Source organism: Hesperophylax consimilis, chromosome 22, assembly GCF_061612785.1.
Source record: "Hesperophylax consimilis isolate HC1 chromosome 22, BYU_Hcon_1.0, whole genome shotgun sequence".
Classification (NCBI taxonomy): Eukaryota; Metazoa; Arthropoda; class Insecta; order Trichoptera; family Limnephilidae; genus Hesperophylax; species Hesperophylax consimilis.
The window spans coordinates 28040103-28065890 of record NC_142857.1 but is presented as its reverse complement, the minus strand read 5'-3'; the positions used below and the strand labels follow the sequence as shown (position 1 = coordinate 28065890).

Sequence of the window (25788 nt, the reverse complement as noted above, 5' to 3'; positions counted from 1 at the left end):
TTTAAAAAAAAGCATTTTCCTTTCATACTTTATTCAGATATCTCTTACCTTTACCCATAAATAATTTTTGTCTCTTACCTTTACCAATAAATAAATAAATAAATCTCATTTTGCTTCAAATGTAAATTTATATAAAGAAGATTGCATGTAGCAGGCATCGTCTTAATTTTTGAACAAATCTACAGATTTCTTTCGAGTTCGATTAAATTCTGCACACTTGACCTTCAAAACAAGAATACGGTCACTTTTCTATATCAAATACTCTGAAACCACTGCTTCTTATTTTCTCACCCTTTAATGAGAAATTCGATACTAAACTTGACGCTCAAAATAAGAGTAAAATAACTATTGTCTACATCTAATTTCAACTATTTCTCTGTATAAAACCTGGGCAATACCGGGGACTTTAGCTTGCGTATATTATTAATACTGACATCAAAACTCCGTTGTGTATTAGCAAACCTTTATTTCAAATAAAAACAAAAAAATCACACATCATAGAAATATATTTTAATGAGAAATCTCAAAATTTACTCCTGTCTGTACAGAAAAGTTAGGCCAATGGAACCATTTGTGGAAATGGGCAGTGCAATGATGTCCGAAAAGGAGTGGCTACAGAAGGATGTAGCGAAATACGTCATAATACCCCAAAAACAAATCACTATAATCCTTTTGGTCTCAAATCATACCTAACTAAAAGCACATTCAATATCGCTCCTTGTCCTGCGGTCCCGGTGATGTAGAAATGTGCAAATATTCTCAACCTCCTCCTGGTCTTGCGGTCCTGGTGATGTAAAAATGTGCCAATATTCTCAACCTCCTCCTAGTCCTGCAGTCCCGGTGATGTAGAAATGTGCAAATATTCTCAACCTCCTCCTGGTCTTGCGGTCCTGGTGATGTAAAAATGTGCCAATATTCTCAACCTCTTCCTAGTCCTGCAGTCCTGGTGGTGTAGAAATGTGTTTACTTTGGTTTTCCAAAATTATCAAAATCCCTACTGCTTCACCTTGTGCAAGGCAAAGCCTTTTGTTTGTCCCCACTATTGGACTCTTAGGGACATACGTAATAAGTATATTAACTACGTATAATTTAATTTAGAATCATTTAACATGTGATAAAATGTACCGCGAATGTCATTAAATGTTTTAAAATAACACAAATGATTAGCAGATAGCCGTCAACTAACTCCTAAAAAAACCGCTTCGTGAGAACTCACTCTAAGGAGTACGTGAATTCGCTGGATTCCAAATGTTACACATTGAGGTAGATCGCCTTGAATGAAGGAACATGAGAGAATGCCGGTAGCTCGTTCCAAATGCGTTCCACTTTAGAGGAAAAGACGGAAAACGTTTAAAAAATTATATCATTATATTCACGGCTTATTGGCCATAAAACAATGTTCATAAAAGCGGAGAAATCACTAACCATATTAATACAAATCAGTGGCTGGAATAATTAAAGGTAACATGTCAAAATGATATTTATTCTAATGATGGTACGTACGAGTATTTCGAATTATTTGTTAGGATTTGATGGGATCGAACAGGTTTTGTATAATCTATACACATACGAGTATACCTAGATGCCATCGTTAATTTCTTGTATAAATCAAACATTTACAATCTTACTAATAAAAGGTTTGAATTATATTCGATTGATAAAAAAACTGTGCATTAAATTTACATTTTAGACAATTTACATTTATTATTTTTTATCTGAAATGTGCATTGATTTACAAAATTGTAAATATTTTTATTTCAAATTAAATTTCCAGATTAAATCGAGCTTGTACAGTTTTATTCAAGTGTGGCTAAAACACCATTTAACGGTTGGGAAGTATTTTTTTATTAGTAAGGCCAAAGAAGATCACTAGAAACGCCTTCCATATCGATTTGGCTCTAGCCCATTTAGCACGCGTTCTGTCTTTTTTACATTTATCTTATCTTAGATGAATTAAGTATTATTTAATATGTCATTATTCTTGACATCGTATAATGCCATCGAATTTTATCAAAATGAACATTTAATGATGAAACGCGGTTCTGCATATAAGCAAAGAATTTGCCAGGCTTATACTATGGATAATACAAGTTTCTACTTAACATAAATAAAAGAAGTTACCAACAGTGTGACATATTTCATTATAAATATGTGAAAACATGACATGTAAACATAAAAATGTAGACTCGTAGTGTCACAAGGTAAGTCGTGTAGCAAAACGTTTTTCGCATTCAGTTGGGCTGACAGGTAGCTCGGCACAGCACCCCCGGGACTGGAACGCCTACTTGGATATACCTGAAAATAAGACATTCACTTAAAAATAGACATTCTCACTTTGTAGCAGGTTATGTAACAATACCACACAAATACACGTCATAATATCTATATTAATCGGGCACATTAGCAACACATTATAAATAGACTTATGAGTGCTTTACACGCTGCTTTTTTTTCTGCCCTGTTTCCATATGGGTCGTCTTTTCGTGTGGATTTAGGAAACAAAAAAGAGACATATTGAAAGGCTACTATCCGTAACTGACTTTCTTTTCAGTGTGCTCGGAATGAACTATGTCTACTGGTCAGCAAGAGGCATACTGATTTGTGGATGGTTTGAGTACTACATATAATGGAGAGCATTCATTTCTAGTTACAGATGGTTATCTCCATCTCCGATAGTCTAGACTGTTCTATCTCCCATCCTGCATCACTAACTTGCCAATTGTCATGCCGGTGGGGACAGCAATCTTGCTATTGAACGGTATCATAGAATAAAGAATAACACAAGAAAAGCCTTGTGGGCGTGTTTCATGATCCAAATATAAACCGAATTTAAGCACGTAACTCCATACAAAACTGGATATCACAACGATTACGAAATTCAAATGGATGGCGATATACAATTTCACGCAAGTGCAAGAGAGACTGACCGTGAGCTAAATGGTCTATACTTATATGTATGACACTTCTAGTTTTCTTCTTTATTCTATGAATAGAATCGATTCAAATATCGACATTTTTAGCATCAACGAACATGCCTTTAAAAGGCAAGCTCTGTTACTGCTAGTATACTTGATATACTCATCGTCTATATATAGCATCAATGAACATGCCTTTAAAAGACAAGATCTGTTACTACCAGTAAAATTGATATACCCACCGTCTTTATTTATTCTTTACAAAGTGTTTTTTTCTGTGATCTATGATTATGTTCAAGGTGTTGCCATTGTTCCACGATTTAGTACCGTTCTTAAAAAGTGTCGAAAGATAATAGTAGGCACTTGTGATTAGGAAAAATAAGGAACGTGTAAAGCAAATATTTTTTGTTAAGTGTCCAGATATATTTTTCATATGGGGATCGGTATGTAAAAAATGGTTCGTGTAAAACGCCCATAAGGCAGTGGCCTTCAAACTATGGAGGAAAAACTTAATAATTAGATTTTTACACGCCCGTTCAACGTTGGTGTGATAAAGCTGGCCTTGAGCCTGGTAAGGCCGCTTTAACCAAACAAGCATTATGGTAATAAGTCAAGTTTTTCACTTTTTTGACCTTACGCGCCGCGTAATATTTACACCGCGTTTGTAAGTAAGGGGGTTTAATTTTAAATATATTGCAATATTTATAACAGGAAATTTAATTTCATCGTCATTAAAAAACAACGTTCCACTCCTGGTTTTGAAGGTAGTTTGATTTCTTCTAACGTCGGGACAAGATAATTAATTAATTTATTATTATTTATTTATAACCAAATAGTACAAGATTTGAAAATTATAACAGTATGCAAAATTACTTCATTTTTTTCCTAATTATTCTACTACATCATAAGGTGGAATCTAGGAGCTCGCGTTTTTGGGAGGAGTTAGTATATACAGAAAAAAAATTATGCTTGAAAGGTGATGTGTAAACAGTATTCAAAGTCAACATACAAATAAAGACACTTCAATCTTTAAATTAGCTACAAACATAATTCAATCTTCAAATTAACTACAAACATAATTCAATATACACAATTTTAGAGAGTTAGTATTATTAAAATAGCCAAAGGTTTTTTTTAATGCTAGATAGTATAGATTGTATGCATATTTTAATGGTACAATATATCATTATCCAATTTCAGGGTTTTAATTTTCTGTTTGAATTGTTCATATTTTAATTTTTCTGTTACCTTCATTTTGTTTTTACACCTAAATATGGGGTTTTTCAATAAGAGGTGTTATTTTGATATTCAATCGTAAAAGATAAATGATTTCGTTGCTTGTGTGACATGTAGCGCCGTCTTGTTGAAAGTAAACGTTGTCGAAATCAATACCATCTAATTTCGGCTATGAAAAATCATTAATCATCTCTAGATAGCGCAATCCATTCACCGTAACTATTTCTCCAGCCTCATTTTCAAAAAAGTAAGTTCCAATGACTCCGCGGGACCATAAACCGCACCAAACAGTCACACTTTGAGGATAGAGAGGCTTTTCAACAATAACTCTTATGTTTTCCGAGCCCCAAATGCGACAATTTGGCTTGTTGACGAAGCCACCGAGGTGGAAATAGGCCTCATCACTCAAGATGATTTGCATTTGATTCACTCGAGTGAATTTTGATAATTTCAATGCGTTGTTGAAGCATGTATTGTTCTATTTTTATTAATGGCGTAGTTTCTAATTTTCAAATGTTAAAAAAATGACAGCTTCAAAAGTAACATCTACCGAAATAGCGGGCTATTTAAAATAACACCTCTTATTGGAAAACCCTGTATAAGTAAATAGTGATCGTAGCCGTGGTCGTTCTTAGCATTGGGATGTCTACTAGGCCCTTGTCGTATAAAACAAAAATATTGTAAATAATATGCTTTATTTTGTAAAGTTTATGTTAAATTACATAAAGGTTCCGCACGAATCTGTTTCTTTTGGTTTTCTTTTCTTTGAATATTCTTAGGTATGAATCAATCACGAATAAATCCTTTGTAAATGATAGATTGTTACAATCTGTTATCATTGGAGTCGTAGAAATTGGTAAGGTTAGATTTGTGACTTGAGGTTATTTCCTGAAATATCTGCAAATTCTGAATTTAATACGGTGAGCCGTGAGCATTGCTGTAAGAAACTAATAATAATAATTGACTAAATAATTATAATTTATACTTTATTTTAATTTAATTGATACTGACAAAAAATAATTAATATTTATATTTTGATACCTACTTACAAAAAATAATTAATATTTATATTTTGATACTGACAAAAAATCAAGGTGAAATTCCATTAATATGATTTATTGAAATTGTTTTATCCACTTTTTTTATTTATGATCGTTACCGGTTTCATCCACAGCCATCTTCAATCTTTTTTTTCACTAGTCCCACACAGGAAGCCCCCAGAAAAATAATTAACCTCACGGCCTTTGTCATCTTCGGGGATGCTGAGTGGAGGATCTTTTTAAGGAAATCAAGGAGAAGAAGTTCTGCGAAGGAAACAGGTATGAGGGTTAGGGGTCTGGGAGCAGGGCTATGACTATATAAGACCTAGACAAACCTGACCCCCATGAACCCGGGCACCACTGCTAAGTCACCAAACGTAGCGAACCGCCGCCCCGGGAACCATTTATTGGATAGTTAACACCTAGGCCACACACCACCCAAATTTAAAATGTGAGTATATTTTTTAAAATCGGGATATAACAATTCCGATTAAAATTATTAAAATTAACTTTAAAACACCACCACTGACATTTTGCATATCTACCATAGTTAAAGGAAATAGATATCTACGACAAGCTAAAACCAGTAACGGTCAAAAATAAAATAATGATAATAGTTTTAAAGTGTTTTATTAAAGCATTACTTTGCTTATTTATGCATCGCCATTTTTGTGAAATATCAAAAAGGGAGCGCTTCTATTAATGCTAACGTTTACCATAACATTCATGCACATCTCGTTTAATGCTAGCGTGTGCCATAACATTTACACACATCTTGTATAATGCTAACGTTTACCATAACATTCATGCACATCTCGTTTAATGCTAGCGTGTGCCATAACATTTACACACATCTTGTATAATGCTTACGTTTGCCATAACATACATGCACATCTCGTTGAATGCTAGCGTGTGCCGTAACATTTACACACATCTTGTATAATGCTTACGTTTGCCATAACATACATGCACATCTCGTTTAATGCTAACGTTTGCCATAACGTTCATGCAAATCTCGATTTATTTATTTATTTATGTCTATTCTTGAATACACATTTTACAAATGATTACAGTGGTTTATATTGTAGTACAGAGAAAAAAGTACAGAAAAAAGGTATAAAAAATAAAGAACATAGGTTGATATAGGTAAAACTGTGTGTGGGTGATATTGTATGTTACGTGAACACCTCACTAGGAGAACCTGTGCTGAGGTGTTAACGTGTTTGTGGTTAAGTGTGACAGGTATTTATGAGTTGTAGTAGAAAGTTTTTTTTTTTTTTTTTCACAGACATATATTGAAACATGAAAACACACATTTATATGTGAGTGTATGTATTTTTGGGTAAATCTTGAAGAACGTGTATAATATTTAATTTTACTTGTCATATTTTGGTTATGTTTGGTTTGGAATTATAATCTTTTGAATAAAGTGAATATCTTGATTTTTTATCCAGCCTACGATATATTTTTTGACAAAGTTTGTAGATGTATTTGTAGTCATTAATTTTTCAAAGTAATGGGCATACTGTTAAAAAGTTTGGTTGCGTAGTATTTAAAGTGTATTTGTCCGTGTGTGATGTGTGTTATCGGAATGTTCAGTGTTTTATTTGTTGATGACCTGTTTTTATTATGGCTAACGTTTGTCATAATATTCATGCACATCTCGTTTAATGCTAACGTGTGCCATAACATTTACACACATCTTGTATAATGCTTACGTTTCCATGACATACATGCATATCTCGTTTAATGCTAACGTTAGCCATAGCATTCATGCATATCTCGATTTTATATGAAGATTATCGACTAGCATAAATCGAAATTATTATGACCTTGGCAAGTTAAGCATCCAGGCGGGTAAATTGTACAGTTGCAAAGCCCGCTCTAGATTTTTTTGTAAATCTGCAGAAAGTCACAAAAAACTATTTGGAACGCCTTAAATATACCTTCGCTAAAAATCTAATTCATTATTCACTAATCTATTGACATGTAGCAAAAAAATATTAAATATAAAATAAAATATTATGATTCTTTTTTAATTTTTTCACACCGAGAAAACTTGCCGGTATGAATTATTGTTAATTTATTAAAAATCGGGACTGGATACCTACAACGAATGAATTGACAAATTTCATCACAAAACAACACTACAGCACGAATATGCTATTAGGAAGTCGGAACACGTGTTCTTTAAAATAAACATAGTTTGGCATCTCGTCCACTATATTTGTTTGGAAAAGGCCATCTGCATTGAACACGTCTTCAGATATATTTTTAATATTCTTAATGACTAAAATTTTATTAGAAAATCAGTATTATATCGAACTTGAAGCATAATATCATTGCATTTAAAATAAAATAAAATGCATTATTTGAAATATCAACTAGATGATGCTTGCAGCTAACTCGCACACCTCTGAGTTCGAAGATCCTATTTTCCATAAGAAAATAATAATATTGATAAAGATGAAAGGCTGTTTGTTACCAGGCGATTCAAGCCGCAAGAGTGAACCAAAAATACTATAACGTAATTGTAACACCTGCATTAAAAACTGTAAGCATGTTTTTGCAAGCTGAAGCTGACGTCAAACGAACACCTGTAAAATATACTTTAAATACCTCACTAACAAAATATTTATTAATATTCAATATTTACAACTCGTCGAAACAACATCTAAAAAAAACACAATCTTTTTCTATAACTCAAAATTACCATTCCTGATTCTCAAACTGAAAGCTGCATTCAATTCAGTTCCTCCATCACGGCACAATCATTTTAAAGATTACAACTACGTACAGCGAGCTATTTACTGCCGGCACTCCAACAGTTGAGCCGGACGCATCTCTCTCAAGACATTACAATAGTGGGGCGTCTCCGTGTGCCGGCCCTTATAATCAAACGACTGCTGGCCACCTGTGCTGACCACCTAAAGGCTGACCAATTCCTGCTAGCTACCAACTGCTGACAACCTAAAGGTTGGCCAATTCCTGCTAGCTACCAACTGCTGACAACCTAAAGGCTGGCCAATTCCTGCTGGCTACCAACTGCTGACAACCTAAAAGCTGGCCAATTCCTGCTGACTACCGACTGAACTGACCACCGCTGTTGATCACCTTAAGGCTGGCCAATTCTTACTGGCTACCGTCTGATGACCACTGATGCTGGCCACCTAAGGCTAGCCAATAACTGCTGGCCATCTACTACTGGCCATTTGCTGTAGCAGTCGCCTATGCTATTTGCTATATCGTATGGCGCGCTGATGCACAATGTGCTCCAAACTGAAATCATCGCTGAAAGCATTCCGATTGTCTCAGTTTCTGTCTGTGTATTAAAACCCAGTTGTATTGAAATACATATAACTATTTCTTGTAAATTTGGTTGGCTGTAAGAAATAGGAAGTATCTATAAGCTACACCCCTATGTACGTTCTGTATACCAGTACAAAACATCTAATTAATATCATGTTGTACAAAACCCTTGTTAGATGCCAACTAGATATAACTCTACGTTATGGTCTCCCTTTTACAATATTCATCCCGATAACATTGAAAAGATTCAACATAAGTTCCTGAAGTATATAAACTATAAATTGCATATTCCTGTAGAAAACATTGATTATAACTACTTACTAGATAAATTGTCCCTATTAAAACTTTCTGAAAGAAGAATAAACACAGATTTAATATTACTACATAAAATACTTCATTACAAAATTGACTGTCCTGAGTTACTCCAATTAATCAGCATCCACATACCTAAAAGATCTTGCCGAAATTTACTACCCTTTTATTTTTACAACACCAGGACAATGTCTTATCAAAATTCCCCGACTCCAAGTCTTCACAGTCTCGGAAATAAATACCCTGATCTGGGAGATATATTTCATCTTAAAAATAATCAAAATAAATATTGTTTATTTCAATTCTTTTATATATCGAGACACAAATAGACATCTATGATTTCCGCAATATATATATATAATATATTGAATTATTTTGAATATCTATTTATGTGAGACTTCTTATCATTTTTACTAATGTATCTTATTTTATTATATGCTTTTGTTGTAACATTTAATATTTTTTTCTTTTTTCGTTGTATTATGTTTCCTTTATTGTTTTAATTTTGTAGAATTTATAATAACTGTGATACTTATATAACTTTGTAGTGTGTAAAAGCCCATTAGGGCGGGTAATAATAAATAAATAAATAATTTAAATGTGAATTTTGATTTGAATCGTCTTTCTTTTTTGATGGTTTGGATAGAACACCTCACGGTGTTTTACTTAAATCATTGCCCAGGTTGAGAACTGATGTGTGCCGGTGTTTATTATTTACAGTATTTTCTTATGCAGGCAAACACGTCCCGGACAAGTATAGTGATAAAAAGCCTTACTCATATTTCTGCGAGTAGTTTGTTCAGAAACACGAAAAAACATATATTTTTAGGTGTCGTGTGAAATTACATAGGCGTGAATTTCACGTACCTACCAATTTTACACTGCCAGAATTACACAAGAATGAATTGATGCATGGAGAAAATTATACCTACTAGAATAAAAAAAATTGATTAGGTATAAATTAAAAATTGTGTGCTAAATAAATTATTTCAAATTACAAAAAACAAACAAAAGTAATGTCAGGTTAGGTTTGTTTGAAGTACGTAATTCCTGTAAGTGTAATTTGAGTGGGAGTAATTGTCTCAATGTGTAATTTTGAGCATGTGTAATTTGGTCCGTGTGTAATTCTGGCAGTGTAATATTGCTTAGTGAAATGCACGATTTTATAAGTCGTTTAAACGAAAATTGAGTATTTCTCGCAAATAATATCTCTGTATTCGGTTGACAGTGGATGTGTGAATAAGCAGAGTCTGCCTGCCTCGGTGATAGGGGCGGGAGGGGAGTGCCTCTAGCCCCAGACCCACCCCTATACTTAACCACCCTCCACCCTGAAAGTATCGCACGAACGAACCGAAAGGCTCCTGAACAAACACTTGTTGTGGTGTTCAATCCGCTCATAATTGTTCATTCGTAATTGGGAAATTTCAACAGTTGCGGAGTTGCGAATTAGTTCACCAAGAGTTGGGGTGATAACGAAAATCGGTTTATGTTTATGACTCTAAGCACGGATAGTAAAAAATATCAATGAATTATTTAATTTTATGAAAATTATGTGTTTTTTTTCACTATCAGTAATTTTTGTTTTATGGTTTAGACGAAAAAACGTAAGGTTAGTCATATTTAAAACTTTTTTTATATTTGATTTCCAAATTTAATTTTCTTTTAAGGTTATACCCATCAATGTAATATACCATTGAAGGTTAAACCATCAATGTAATATATCATTGAAGATTATACCATCAATGTTATATATCATTGAAGGTTAAACCATCAATGTAATATATCATTGAAGATTATACCATCAATGTAATATATAATTGAAAGTTATACCATCAATATAATATATCATTGAAGATTATACCATTAATGTGTAGTGGTACGCCACTACTTGATTCGAACGGCATTCTAGAAGTTTCGGCTTTTTCCAAACAAGCTTCTTGGATGTTCTTTTATTTTTTAATTTTTGTTTTGGCAATATCTACATAGCAACCAAATGTTCGAGAAGTTTCTTCACCTTATAAAAGCGGCAACGTGAAGAAACTCGTCAGTAGTCAGTCAGTCATCATCCAGCCGTCAGTTAACAAGGCTCAACGAGTGATCACCCGCGCTTTAGGACGACAATATTCCCGGCTCTGCTCATGGACTCCATCGGGACATCATCCTAGCGCCTTGGCCCCGGCCGTCGTCCCTGGCCAGCGCTACAATGGATTACAACGCCCTGGTTCCAGCGCCTCTGATCAGCGCTTCATCCACGCACCATGACCACCACGAGGACACGCAGCATCCTCACTTGTCTACGCAGCTCCCGCTCAACCGCCTACAAGGTCCACCGCACCTTCGGCCTTCTCGTCAGCACTGGAGACAGTCAACGAGTCCGGTCACCAGCGTCCGGCGTCGACTCACTTACCCGCGCTTGACCAGTACATCACAGCCTGCATCCGGAGAATACTACATCTGTCCTACGTCAACTCACATCACGGCTACCTTACTCACAAATAAACACTGTGACCTTCACGACACGTCTTTCATTTCGTGCCTTCTCACAAGATCCCAAAAAATGTAATATATCATCGAAGGTTAAACCATCAATGTAATATATCATTGAAGATTATACCATCAATGTAATATATAATCGAAGGTTATACCATCAATGTAATATATAATTGAAGGTTATACCATCAATGTTATATATATCATTGAAGCAGTAGATAATACTAATAAATGTAAACGACACATGAAACAGAACAAGATGCAGAAAAATTAAAAGGTAACGGTTTCATCTTGGAGTCGACCCCAGGATCTATGTCTTATCGGGACAACGCCTCTAACCACTTGTTAGAGGCGTTGGTACCTAATTTTACGTAAGTTTTTTCGATCTCATATTTCAAATTCAGAATAAACAATATTTTCCTCAACTACTTTTTCCTAATATTTTTTGCTGCTATCTTTTTGAATGATTACAAAGTTCTAAAGAATTGGTTTGTAACCTAGATAGTTGCTCGGATAAACATATCCGATTTTTACGTATATGTGACATCTTATAACTTTATCTGCAAGTCTAAATGAATATTCAATTTAGTTGGAATAACTTTCCTTTTTAGTAATTTTTAATGTAAATGGGGTTGACAAATTACGCTATAAGCATCATGTCTTGGCCTATTTCAGCAAATCGCTCGCCATACAATCCCAATGGGAATGTATGGCAACATATTCTGAAATAGGCCAATCCACGAGAATATTGCTTGGTGTGTCACAGGCTTAAACCCATCAATGTAATAAAGAGTACTTAGAGACGTTATCCCTGTAAGACAGATATTCTGGGTTCGATTTGTAGTTGAGCACGGTACCTTTTTATTTTTATGTGTATTGTTCTGTTTCATCTTTCGTTTAAATTTATTAGTATTATATTCTTGTTCAATAATAAATTATTCACCTTTGAATTGACGTCCTGTTAAATATAAATCTATGAGCATTGGAAAACAACAAGAGAAAAAAGGGTATTCAGACAACATGAGAAGGTATTAATCAAATTTACTTATTTCGGTTGTATGTGCTGTTTGTCAGTCCTGCGTTTAATCTGGTTTAATAAACACAAATTTATTTTGAATTTAAGTGTCTTCTAAATCTTAACTGATGGTGAGAAGAATTCAAATAGACTAGCAGAACGCCGCACTGTGGTCCTTTATGACATCATTATTTTCTTTACCTATAATCATTTTTAATACTTGTATGTCAGACCTGTTGTGTAGACCTGAGAGTCATTAACAATTAATTTTTCGAAGGAAATTTTTTCTGAAAGCTTATCCCTTTGTGATGTCGTTATTTAATAGAATAATACACAAATAACTTTGTTTACATCACTTTAATATATATAACCTCTACATGTTTCATGAACAATGTTCACATCATCAGGAGCAAGTATATACTAAAGTAAAAAATTATATATAGAGAACAATTGAACATTGGAAGAAGTGGGGAGGGGTAAAAGTGGGCGGAGTTTTTCAGAATTGGGAATTACAATATTGTTAGACGGGAAAGACCAGTTTAATGGAAAAATATTTAAAAGTGGGTTTATAATTTTTTTTTGCTTATTAATCAAGTCTTTTTTTTATTTACATGTTTTCTAATTTCTAAAATTTCTAAATTATTTATTTGAGAAGCTTTATATCCTGTGTGTAGTATTTTAAGACCCGAGTTTTTATCAAATGTGTGATCGTTATTTAAAAGATGATCTGCAAACTCAGATTCACAATTTCCGTTTAGAGCTCTGAGATGTTGTTTAGTTCTAACTTCAAAGTTTCTATTGGTCCTACCTATGTAAAAGAAATTGCAATCATTGCAATTGAGTTTATAAACTCCTGATTTTTTAGTTAGCATATCGCTATCTTTATTATTAAGAATATATTTCTTCATTTTGTTATTGGTGTAAAATGCCGGTTTAATAGTATAAGGAATGTTTTTATTTATAATTTTGGAAGTATCATTATCAACAAATCAAATTCTACGCCATTGTTTATTTCTATCTTTAGAAATAAGGTAAATATACCGTTTGAAGAAATTTTGTTTGATTTTTTTATTTAGTATTTCAACTATCAATTTATTAGAATAACCGTTATTAAATGCTATTTGTTTAATGAGATTTAATTCTAAAGTATAATTTTGTACTGACAAAGGAATAGTAATTAATCTATGAATTATAGAGTGGAATGCCGCGATTTTTTGAGAAAAAGGATGATTTGATGAATTATCTATAACAATATCAGTGTATGTATCTTTACGGAAAATATTAAATTCTTCAGTACCTCGTAATGTTAAATTTAGATTTAAGAAATTTAAACTCTTCTCTGTGCCTAAATAACTTCCTTATTTATCGTATAACAGCTTAATTGACAGCCATCCACCATCATACCATCGGATCGGATACCATCGTTTCCATTATTAAATTCCATGTGCCGACTAGGAACACAAGACAAATGTAACACTCTTCTGCAATACATACACAACCAACTATGAGACACACTCACTGCCCAATATGATGCATGATCTGGGCAACAAGTTTGGGGGTACTATTGATATATTTATTGACTCCATTTATAGAACTAAGCGTAATCTATACCAACACTTTTTTGAATCCTTCAAATTATAGTAGTATTGTTCTCTAGTTTCTATTTCATTTTATGATACTGTTACGTGTTTTATTTATATTATCTTTATATTTTGTTTATCAGTTTAACGTTATTCTATGCTTTTAAAAAATTGTGCATAATTTTCAATTGTTCACTTGGTATATTTTGTTCTTAAAATACATGTGCGTAAAACCAAATAAAATATAATTTAAACCCTTGTGTTTATTGAACTAACAATTATGAAAAGGACCGTTAAAATAATGTATTATACAGGTAGACATACACTTCGCTTGTCTGAAATCTTCACCCATCAGTTCCAATAGGGTGGCCAGTAAGCTATGGATCAAACAAAGTGGGGTGATAGGGGAGGTTCATTTACAATCAAAATGACCCTTTGTACAGGTCCGTTTCTTAACCCTTTCAATGTAATATCGATTTTTACTTTTTTTATATATACAGAACGCCATTTAAAATTTTTATTAAATTATGTACCTACCTATCTAATGAAAGTATTTTGTTATTAAGTCCGTATACATATGACAATAGTAAATCTAGTTTTTTTCAATAATATTTAAAAAAAAATTAAACCTACACGGAGAAAAATCAGTTTTGCTAATTGATTGAGAATCGCTTCAAATTATTGGTATTTCAGCCAAAAACGGTATTGCAGGCCGTTTCCTTATAAACTTTTAGTAAATTCCAAATAATATTAATAATAATAAATAATATTTGTCTTAACTCTAACATTGACATTTATTCGGATTCACTGCCCAAATTCAAACGTGGCATCATGTCAATAATTTAAAATATTCAATATATACATACAGACACAAACACACAAACACTCACACATACATTACACATGTCACACACACACCTATACACTACACACGTCACCTGGTAATTAAGGAATATACATACAACTTAACAGACATTACAAGGAAACATATCATTGGTACCAAACATGAAATATCTTATTACTGTATTTTGTTTCATCTCTGTAAATCATGTACTGTTTGTTTCTATAATATAAAATAAAATAAACACAAATTTTAAATTTTAAAAAAATCCTAATATATCGGAACACGTGTTCATGCACATGCATCTTGATAATACAAAATGACGAAATGCAAAAATATTATGATTTTGACATCATATATTCGTTTTTTCTCAAATTAATTTATTCATTTTTAAGGGCCTATTAATTGCTTGATTCTATTAATTGATTTGTTATAGGTCTACAATCCCGTTTTTAACCTTATTACTATCAATTTCATTATATTTCAATAGATTCTTAAAAAATTAGCAATACTTGTTTTTCTCCGTGAAGAATTCGAATAAAGCTGACACAAAAAACACGAACTTACCATGCAAACGTTACAATTTGAGTTTTTCATGTCCAAAAGTATTATAGTGGTTTATTTTGGGGTAAAATGCCGTGTTGCGCTACCTCCTTCTTTAGCCAAATTTTCAGACAGCATTACACTGTCCATCATTAGGGCAGATATGGCCACTGTAATGCTATCCGAAACGTTGGCTAAATAAGGAAGTAGGGAAAACGGCATAATACCCCAAAAATAAACCGCTGTAATTACCATACGAACTGTTCCCAATTGTCTGGAGCCTGTGAGACTATGGCATCCCCAATTGGGGTATGTTGTGAGGCTGAAGGTAGTGGGGAGGGGAAGGATGGAGGAAGGAGGAGGAAGGTGGAGAAGTACCTGGCTTCAGATCTGGTCACCAAATACGGCCAAAACTATTTCAAGCAACGTTTTAATTTTGAATGGTGGTCTTACACCAGGGCGATACTGAGAGAATCTTCCATTCAGGAACGAGCCGCGAATATACTATATATATTATTTTTAATTTTTCATTTTTGAAGTAACTAAATTTTATCAAATAAAACTTACTTGCGCACGCCAAGATTTGAACCAGTGACCTTCTATTTCTCTTATCCTCGGCTACAGATTTGATTCGAAAAAAACATTGTAAATGTACAAATAAAATTTGGTAAAAGCGATAATTAAAATCACACCGACAAAGTCATGCCTGTTTAGCAAACGAAGAGTACCTACTTTAATAATGGTTTAACCTAAACAGCCCGCATGTCGACGCCCGCTATCAACTTTCCTCACAACGCAACGTGACGGGGAAAGTTTCAAAGCCGCCTAACTAATGTGGAAACGAGTCCCCACCTACTGCTGCTCAGTACTCACTTGGGTTTTAATTTGACTTGAATAGAACTGCCAACTACCAAATGAAACTACTCCACTGAAATCGGCGAAGTTTTTCACTATCACTAACTAATATAACTATTAACCAACCGAACCCACATTTTATCCTCACAGTAAAATAGAATAATAGGTGGATCCGTGTAATGTTGCACTTCTCCGTGCTTTGAGATCGATTGGCAAAGAGAATAGTACACAGTACATTTTAAGTCGAGAATGTTTCTAATATTCTTAAAGAAATAAAGTTTTCTCGTGATATGTTTATTCAGTGTGTATTCCATTTAAAATGGGCATCAAACTTAAGACCAAGAAATTGACGGTTTTAATCATTGTCCGTTCGATCTCGTCTAGGACATTTACAGTATTTAACATTTTCCGTTCGATCTAGTCCAGGACATTTACAGTATTTAACATTGTCCGTTCGATGTAGGCCAGGACATTGACAGTATTTAACATGGTCCGTTCGATCTAGGCCAGGACATTGACGGTATTCATCATCATTACACAAACATTAATATCCTTTATTTTCAAGATTTTGATTAGGTTGGACAAATATATTAATACTATAAGTTATTTCACTATTTACTTTCACTGGTGTTCAATACAAGACAATTGATGTCTAGCCATTTGTACGTGTCTCTCCAATTGCCTGAATAAGTACCGTATCGTCTGCAAAATTTACGATTTTTCCATCATTGGAGTGATTCCACCACTTTCACAATGACTGTATGAAGAAACTGATTGTTTAACCTTCTTAGCCGCACACATCAGGACTCAATTTTTTTTATAAAGGGAAGCTACATTTACTTTTAAAACGATACCAGCCCCTCTAATGACCTTGCATACGTATTTTTCATTACAAAATATGAATTTATGCATACTTACATTTATAGCAATTCAAAATAAAGACACATCAGAGAACCGTAAGTATAATAAAAACCAAATAAATTATATAAGCCCGCATTTTGAGGGCAGTTTATCCCACTATCACGGGGCAATTCCGGCGAGAATGAGATTGGCAAGCGGCCTGACCGTAATGACATTATAAATCTTTGCCAGATTTTTTTCATCAATAATTAAACTACATAGATCATTAATGTTTAAGAGAAACAATTAAGGGGCTAGGACAGTGCCTTGGGGTACCCCGAAGTTGGCTAGCCATAAAGCTCTGTTTTAGCAATCACTATTTAAAGCTTCCTTCTATATTCATACAAACACTTCATTCCGATGAACTGTCCACTATTTATCGAGGTCGTCTCTTACAATGAAATTTCATGTTTGCTTACAATTGTATCATATTCATTTGAGTATTCTTAAGATAGAACTTTTTTACTGGAAAATACCTACTTGGACCGATGATAAAGTTATCAAAATGTTGATTTTTGAGCCGGTCCAAAAGCAGGTGATGAATAAAGAAAAAAATCGAAGGGCCTTCCATACAAAATTTAATGGATACAAAAGTTCCATTTATTTTATTTTATTTATTTAACGCCCATAGGGCTTTTACATGTAGGTGGTACAATTTTAATGACAAACGGTTTTGAAACATGACAAAGATGCATCATAATGTATGCAACAAACAAAATTAAAAATAACAAGAACATAAATTAAAAAATACAGCGATTTGACTGGTTTACAAAAATATAACTTCGATTTAGGAATAGTGTTGAAATAAGTCTTTTACGTGATCTACAAAATTAATATAAAATATATCGACATCACCTAAGTATTGGTTTCCCATAATATGAAACCGTTGTATTGGGGAGTTCGTAATGTAATTGCACTTATGTGTGTTGCAGTGGAATAGTGTATTTTGTCGTGTTTTTATTGTAGATATTCGTAATTTTATGAGTTGCAGAAGTTCGCAACAGTCGAATTTAGAGTTTAGAATCTTGAATAAAAAATAAGTCGTTTATTTTACGCCTGTCTTCCAATGTGTGTATTTTTAGAGTATTTAATAAGAAATGATATTATAAGTCTTCTAATAGGAAATTTAATTTATAATTTATAAAACGTAAAAAAAAATTGTTTTCGCTCAATGTTATTAATTTAAATTTTGTAAGAGGGAGACCAAACTACTGAGTTGTATTCAATTATGCTTCTAACTAGAGATATGTATAACAGTTTAATGGCTGGTATGGAGTTAAAGTTTTTAGTTGTTCTTAATACGAAGCCTAGTGTTTTCATGCCTTTGTTTACAATTTGGTGGATATGATTGGCGAAACTTAGTTTTTCATCCAAAATAATTCTGAGATCTCTCATTTCCGTGACTCTTTTAAAGCTGTATATGGAATATTCAAATAAAATAGGATTTTTATTTCTGCAGAAAGTCAGGGTTTTGCATTTGTCTACATTTAGCCCATAATTCTATCTAGTTAATTTTTGTATGTTTACTCGCCTGACATCGTTGATCTCCATCGAGTTTGAATTTCGTAAACATGGTTTTTTATTGGAATTTTAAACATCGATTAGGTATTTGTTGAGGCACACGAGGCATTTATTTATTTATTCTCATTTTTTTATTTATTAACTTTCAAAAATACAGTTTTTTACTATTAAGTCCAGTTAAACTGATTGATATCAGTTTGCCAACGGGTTCTTTTAACAATTACTTTTTAAATACATATACAATGTATTTTACAGTGTGTTCTTTATTATTCTATGGCGCCTTTCTGCTGCAGCACTGCCATCCAAACTATGAATTGTTCTGCGTGTGGCTTCAGGGGACACCATAACATACTTTTTGCCAATGTTCACGAAAATCACGTTTTATCTCATAAAAATTTTTATGTGTAAGTAAGATACAAAAAATAAATGTTCAATTTGAAAGCTCGAATAGAAAAACTAATTATAATGTCGTTAATAACTCTTTAAATGCCTAAAATACATTTTCATAAAATTTTGAAACTCATTTTTAAAACGTTATGAGAAAACTCAAAAGCCAATTATGTAAATCATCTTGGGAGCAAAAAATAGGTACGTTTACTCATCGTTTGAGATTTTATAAATAATTAGTATAGAAATAAAATAACATAACCAACTAACTAAGCATCTTACTAAGAAATTGATTTATTTGATCAAATCATGTCTTTCTGAACCTTTTTTCAATATTTAATCCATTTATTTGTACTTCGTACAATCTTCTAGATCTACTTTTTTCCTATTATCAACAAAATGTCTAAGCGTTAATTAATTAATTAATTAGTTAATTAATCTTGTTACGAATAAACGAGGAAAAGGCTTAAACATACACACAAATATGTAGCAGTTTGCTACAGAGATAGTAGTGCTTTTTAAAATGACAAAAAACTCTTAACAGATGAAATGAATTATTGTGGGAGGTTATAAAGTGTTAAAAAACACCAAAGACAGAAGACAAAAAAAACCAATAGAATATGAAATCCAATCAATTAAAAAATTATATTTATTCAAGTTAACCTTGTCCTTTATGTCGTTTTCATAGCCAAAATAATTTTTAAATTTACATTTTTCATACGATCAATATCTGACTGGGCACGCGTGACGTCATACGTACCTCGGTTTTGTCAATTAACAATAATGTCAATCCCACTCATGTCGGTACGAAATCTATAAATCCCAATTTTAGCAAGATTTAAAAAATGAGATATTAATTATTTTTAAATAATTTGAATACTGCTGTGGTACCCCGTTACGCAGCGTAACTTTACACAAGATTGTCCGCATCCTAGGGCGCGTGGCGTCGACCCGTATCGGCATAAGTTATATCAAAAGCCGCCGACCAATCACAGAGCGTTTAAGTATCTTACGTGTGTAATTATTTTAAGTTACGATTTATTAATTCTAGTAAAACTTATATTTTCAGAATCAGCGTTTTTTATTCTATATCTATGTGAATAAGGGTATGTTTATTTATATTTTTTAAACCATAAAAAAAATTATTTGAGTTCCGTTTTATCAATTTTTCCTTTCTTTTGAAACTTACCGTACATTTTACGTATCGAAATTATGCAAATTGGCAACATAATTTTTCTTTCAAATCCATTTAGATTACCTTCACTTCTCGGAATTTTCTGTTCAGTGGGTGAAATAAATTGTTGGGAGTTGTAAAATGCTACGGGACAATGTGTCACTAACTCGGGGGGTTGAGAAGGGGGGTTAGGGCTAAAAACTGGCGCCCGTAAATTTAACCCTTCTTGAGACACGCGTCAAGAGGGATACAAGAAATGTTCCGGTGTTAAGGGATGATTCGGGGAGGAAGTAGACGGGTGGTGGAAGTTGGGGTAGTCAGCTACAAAGTATCGATAGTTTTGAGCGATTTGAAAACGAGGTGTCAAAGGGATTTAACATGAGTCCTGTGACAATTTGTGATTTCAATACATGTGTTACTTGCGCATAAATACGATGTGTTAGTATGTTGATCTTTAATTGATATCCATTTCATTTTCAGGTATATAAAATATCGGGGAAATAAATGAGGAAATAGAAGTATTCTAATAATCCATTTGATGCGCAAGTACATGGAAGAAGAAATCCGGAATGCGACTGAAAGACATGGCGCGATCAAATAAAATGGCGTTGGCATTTCAGAATAGAGTTCTGGTATCAACTCTGGTGTATGGCGATGAGATCAAGAATCAGGATCTTAGCAGCCTCCGTCGTCGTAGGGAAAAGCTAAAGGTCGCGCATGTAAATTTTATTGGATTATTTTTAGTTATTTCACGAATCACACATTTGAAATAGTATATAGTATATTTGCGGCACTTCCAGAATGTGAGACACTCTTCGTATCGCCATGGTATAAGACCAACATTCAGACTTAAAACTTTGCTTGAAATGGCTTTGGCCGTATATAGTGACCGAATATAGTGGTCATATATAGTGACTAAATGCAGGTAACTCCATTAATGGAGGACTGAACGCAGTTGGCGCTAACAAAAAATTGTCCAAAGAAGCGAAGTTAGCAGTCCACAATGGAGTGCTGGTACCTACCCTGATGTATGGAAGTGAGACATGGAACTGGCAAAGAAAGGATGAAAGTAGATTGAATGCTGTTGAAATAAAATCCCTGAGGCGGATTTGTGGTAAAACCATTTATGACCGTGTGAAGAATGTGGAAATCCGCAAAAAGTGCAAGGCTGATGTAAGCGTAATGAGTAAGATCAAGAAAGGGACGCAAAGATGGTTTGGGCATGTAGAGCGAATGAGCAAAGAAAGGAGTGTAAGGAGAATATACGATTCAAATGTGAATTGTAGCAGAAGTGGGGGACGCCCGAGAAAGACATGGCACGACCAAGTGAATCAGATACTTGAGTCGGGCCATTTCAAGAGTCAGAATAATAGAAGAGTATGTATGAATGTGGATGAGGCAAGGAGTGTGTGCCAAGACTGAGTTGTTTGGCGGTCTGTCCTCTCTGCCTACCCCTGCGAGAAAACGGCGTGATGGTTAGTTAGTTAGTGACCGAATCTGAATAGCCAGATACTTCCCCTTCCTTCCTTCCCCCCTCTCCTTCCCTCCCCATAACCTTCAGCCTTACAAGATACCCCAATTGGGAAAACCATGGTCTAAGTGGCTCCAGATGGTGGGAAGCATTTGAGACTTTTGTGCGGTATCACATTAAAAAAATAAAAAGGAAATGGCAGATGATAGACAAAATGCGGTGTATATGAGACCTAATTGTTAAAACCCATACCTACAATTGTTTTAAGAATATACATTCTAAAAGTATACATAATTATAAACATGATGCTAACAATACCAACGTTTCATCAAAATATCATTTTGATGAAATATCATGGAACCTAGTTTCTTATTCCGTCAACATAACGAGTATCGAAACATACTTGACAACAGATTATTTGATGGAACGGGAAGAAGGGTTCGCTTGTGTTCGAATTTCTTCTTTATTTTATATGTGGGTAAAGCGTTTCATGTAATAATAAAGATGTCAAAAGTTTTTTCTGTCTTCATACTTTGTTGTATGTCGAATTTATTCCAATTTCACGCAGAAGTGCGAAAAATATGCTATTTCCTCTGTCCATGAAGTGCTCTGTCATTTTATTAGATTACAATATTTCCTTTCAGAGTCCAGATCCAATGACATTGTGGCACTCCAAATTTATCAGAAGAAACGAAAATAATTTATTCAAGTTCGCATAATATGTGATAATATTCAGAAACAATGTCATTAGTCAAGACTGCGGTGTCTGGATCGATACTGTTGTTGCTCTCACAAATTCTACGTTCAGTAAGTATTTAAGACAATTTTATGGTAATTTCGACATGTTTTTAACAAAACCTAAAATTAATTGAACCTACCTAAATAAACCAATTTCAAATCTAACCCAATCTGATGTAGCCGAACTATTTAACAATAAAATAAATACGAACCGATCTTTATGATTTATCGACAGTCAGAGTACCTCATCGATTCAATCACTAACTTAGTTTTTTTTATTGATTAGGAAGTCCTGATGGAACTTCAGGGTCTATAATAATGAGCGGATAAATCATCACAATGATAGGTAAGTTTTTAGATTTTCACGGCCAAAAGCATTTTTGTTGTTTGTTTTTGGGGTGTTATGCCATGTTGCTGTTTAAAGAAAGAGTTAGCGCAACACGGCATAGCACCCCAAAAACAAATATAATTATTAGAACAACAAAAATCACAATGTTACTCATCACATCTTTAAAAAGTTATATAAAGTCATGGAAAGTGATGAAACAAAACTTTATTAACTGGGTTAAGTAAGTTAGGTTAGGTAAGGTTATTTTTTTTTCATCGTTTCTAATGACTTTATATCACTTTTTAAAAGTGTGTTGAATTGTCACTGTGTTGAGTTATCATGGAACCGTCTATATTATCACCTTTAGGGATTCTGAGCGGTGGGTCTTTTTAAAGAAGCTACCTCCTTCTTTATTTGTTGGAGAAAAATAGTCGTAAATCGACCATATCTCTCGATACATACAGTGCGCGTTAGCGTTTGCGGTGTGCAAAGTGTTCAGATTATAGACATTAAAATGATCTGAGGTAGAGGGTGATGTATGGACAAGGGTAGCTACAGAACATGCCTTTATGCATGGATTTTGAGCTATCAAGTCAGTGACATCAAACAACAACAGTTGGCAAATGGCGACGACTGTTGTTGATACTCATTGTTACAGCTGATTTACGTGCTGTTTTACCGCAAACATATTAAATAAACAGAATGATTAGATTTTGAACAGCAAGTTGACTTGACGACAGCACAGACTTCGTAATTTGGCGATGGCTCCAATCGGCCTTATGTAAAATCAATGTCGCTTTTTGACTTAATTTCCGGGAAAGAGAATGTGATAAATTGTCTCATTCACAATTTTTTTCTTATATCGACTGTCCACATTTTTCAACTTAATATTATTTCTCAGCAATAACTTTGAGTTAAATTCTGTTATAGAGAGAATACATAGATGTCGCTGATATTTTCGTTTTAAATTTTGACTCATATAAAACCAAATTAGTTCAGCACTGTTTAAAAAATGTAAATAATGAGTTATCATAATTTATGCATTTGCTTAATCAGCTTAAGTATTCACAATATCAATGTAATCATTCTTCCGTGGAGTTCTCGGTTTAAACAAAATATAATTTTTAAAAAAATGTTGTACAAATCTAATTATTAGAATATACAATACTTACATTCCATTGTCCATCCGTTTGAATCCGGTTAAACACATGCAAGCCCTTGCGCAGGACACACCGCAAGGAGTCGCCGGGAAAACAATCCTTCTGCAGGTTTGAGGACAAGGGGAGTTGCATAGCTTGTAAACCTGGATAGGCGGGCAGAGAGGACTTATCACAAAACCTGAAAGCAAAATATGTATATTCTTCAATGCTGTCTTATAAGAAACAGCTGCAAGAAGTTTTCCTCGAATAAAACAAAATAATAACCAATTCTCTTTGATTTCATTTAAAAATATGCATAATACCTTGAATCTCCATGTTGTGACATTTGTCACATTTCTCACATAACAAGAATATGAATTATTCATGTTTCTAGTAAATAAATCAAATATAAGTGTTCTGTTTGCGCTCCTATATGTTTGAAGGCTGGGTATTAACCCTCTAATGGGCAATTTGGCCTGGCTAGACCATTTTTATTATCAAAAGAGATTTTTTTCCATGATTTTTTGGCAAGTGGTATCAATATAGTATACAACTCGGCGAGCTGCGACGAATGGTAGAATTTAAAAAAATAAAACAAAAACTTCAAGGACTGTTCTCGTTGGTCTTTTATTAGGATACCAACTACCTTCTAAGAAATTTTATTTACACCTGAAAACTTCCAGATGCTGATCGTGAATCGAATCAAAGTACACGAGTGGTTTTGGATATAGTATCGTTTTACCGAACAGTATACTACAGGGTTTTCCAATAAGAGGTGTTATTTTGAATAGCCCGCTATTTCGGTAGATGTTACTTTTAAAGCTCTCATTTTTTTAACATTTGACAAGTAGAAACTATGTCATTAATAAAAATGGAACGATACACGCTTCAACAACGCATTTAAATTATTAAAATTCACTTGTGTGAATCAAATGCAAATCATCTTGAGTAATGAGGTCCATTTGCACCTCGGTGGCTTCGTCAACAAGCAAAATTGACGCATCTGGGGCTCGGAAAACCCAAGAGTTATTGTAAAAAATCCTCTCTATCCTTAACGTGTGACTGTTTGGTGCGGTTTATGGTCCGGCGAAGTCATTTGACCTTACTTTTTCGAAAATGAGGCTGGAGCAACAGTTACGGTGAATGGATTGCGCTATCGAGAGATGATTATTGATTTTTCACTGCCGTAATTGGATGGTATTGATTTGGATAGCGTTTACTTTTAACAAGATTTTACGTACTTTTTTTTTTACGTGCCACACAAGCAACGAAACCATTGATCTTTTACAATTGAATATCAAAATAACACCGCTTATTGGAAAAACCTGTATTTATTTATTTTATTGATCCGTGATTTAGAGATTACATGTGGTTTTTTGTGATATTTCACCCTCCATGCTAGGGATGACCCTGTGTTATGGCGGGTGAATTTTACAGTTTGCGGACATAGAATCTGTACATTACTATAATATAAAAAAGAAAATTAAGAAAAATGATGTATAGCTTGTTTGGGTTGCAAGAAGAGGATGGAGAAGTTGGAGAATTGTGATAGAGAATACTGTGATAACTTTTTACTTCACTCGATTTGGCCAGAATTCTGGCGGAAAAAGAAAAACTCACCATCGGCACTGTACGCGCAAACAGGTGTTTGTCACGTTATATATACATATAAAACATACTGACATGTTCATACACACTATCTACACACCTGCCATTGTATAAAACTAGTTTGATAGCCAACACCTCTAATACGGCCTGGCCAGCCACATTGCCCATCCAAATGGGTAAAAGTACATTGAGCATGCAAGAAAATAAATTTGTTTGTTCAATATAGTTTAATTAATATATACAAGATAATAAAATCATAATAAATATGCAAAACTTACCCATATTTTCGCAAATAAAAACGATGACAATCAGCAGAGTAAAAAAATATTTTTTCGCCCACATTTCATGTAATAATTATATTTTCAGATGAATACTTTACCGCAAGA

General features: G+C 33.7%; 1 protein-coding gene across 1 annotated transcript; it reads right to left on the bottom strand.

The window, feature by feature from the left end:
• Window positions 1–2183: 2183 nt before the first annotated feature.
• Window positions 2184–25557, bottom strand: LOC149413415 (von Willebrand factor-like). Its single transcript, XM_089645306.1, has 3 exons — window positions 25503–25557; window positions 23828–23993; window positions 2184–2295 (listed from the first exon to the last, which is right to left on the bottom strand). The coding sequence occupies exons 1-3, from the start codon at window positions 25507–25509 to the stop codon at window positions 2232–2234; spliced, it is 237 nt and encodes a 78-aa protein (XP_089501432.1). The 5' UTR covers window positions 25510–25557; the 3' UTR covers window positions 2184–2231.
• Between the last annotated feature and the right edge of the window lie 231 nt (window positions 25558–25788).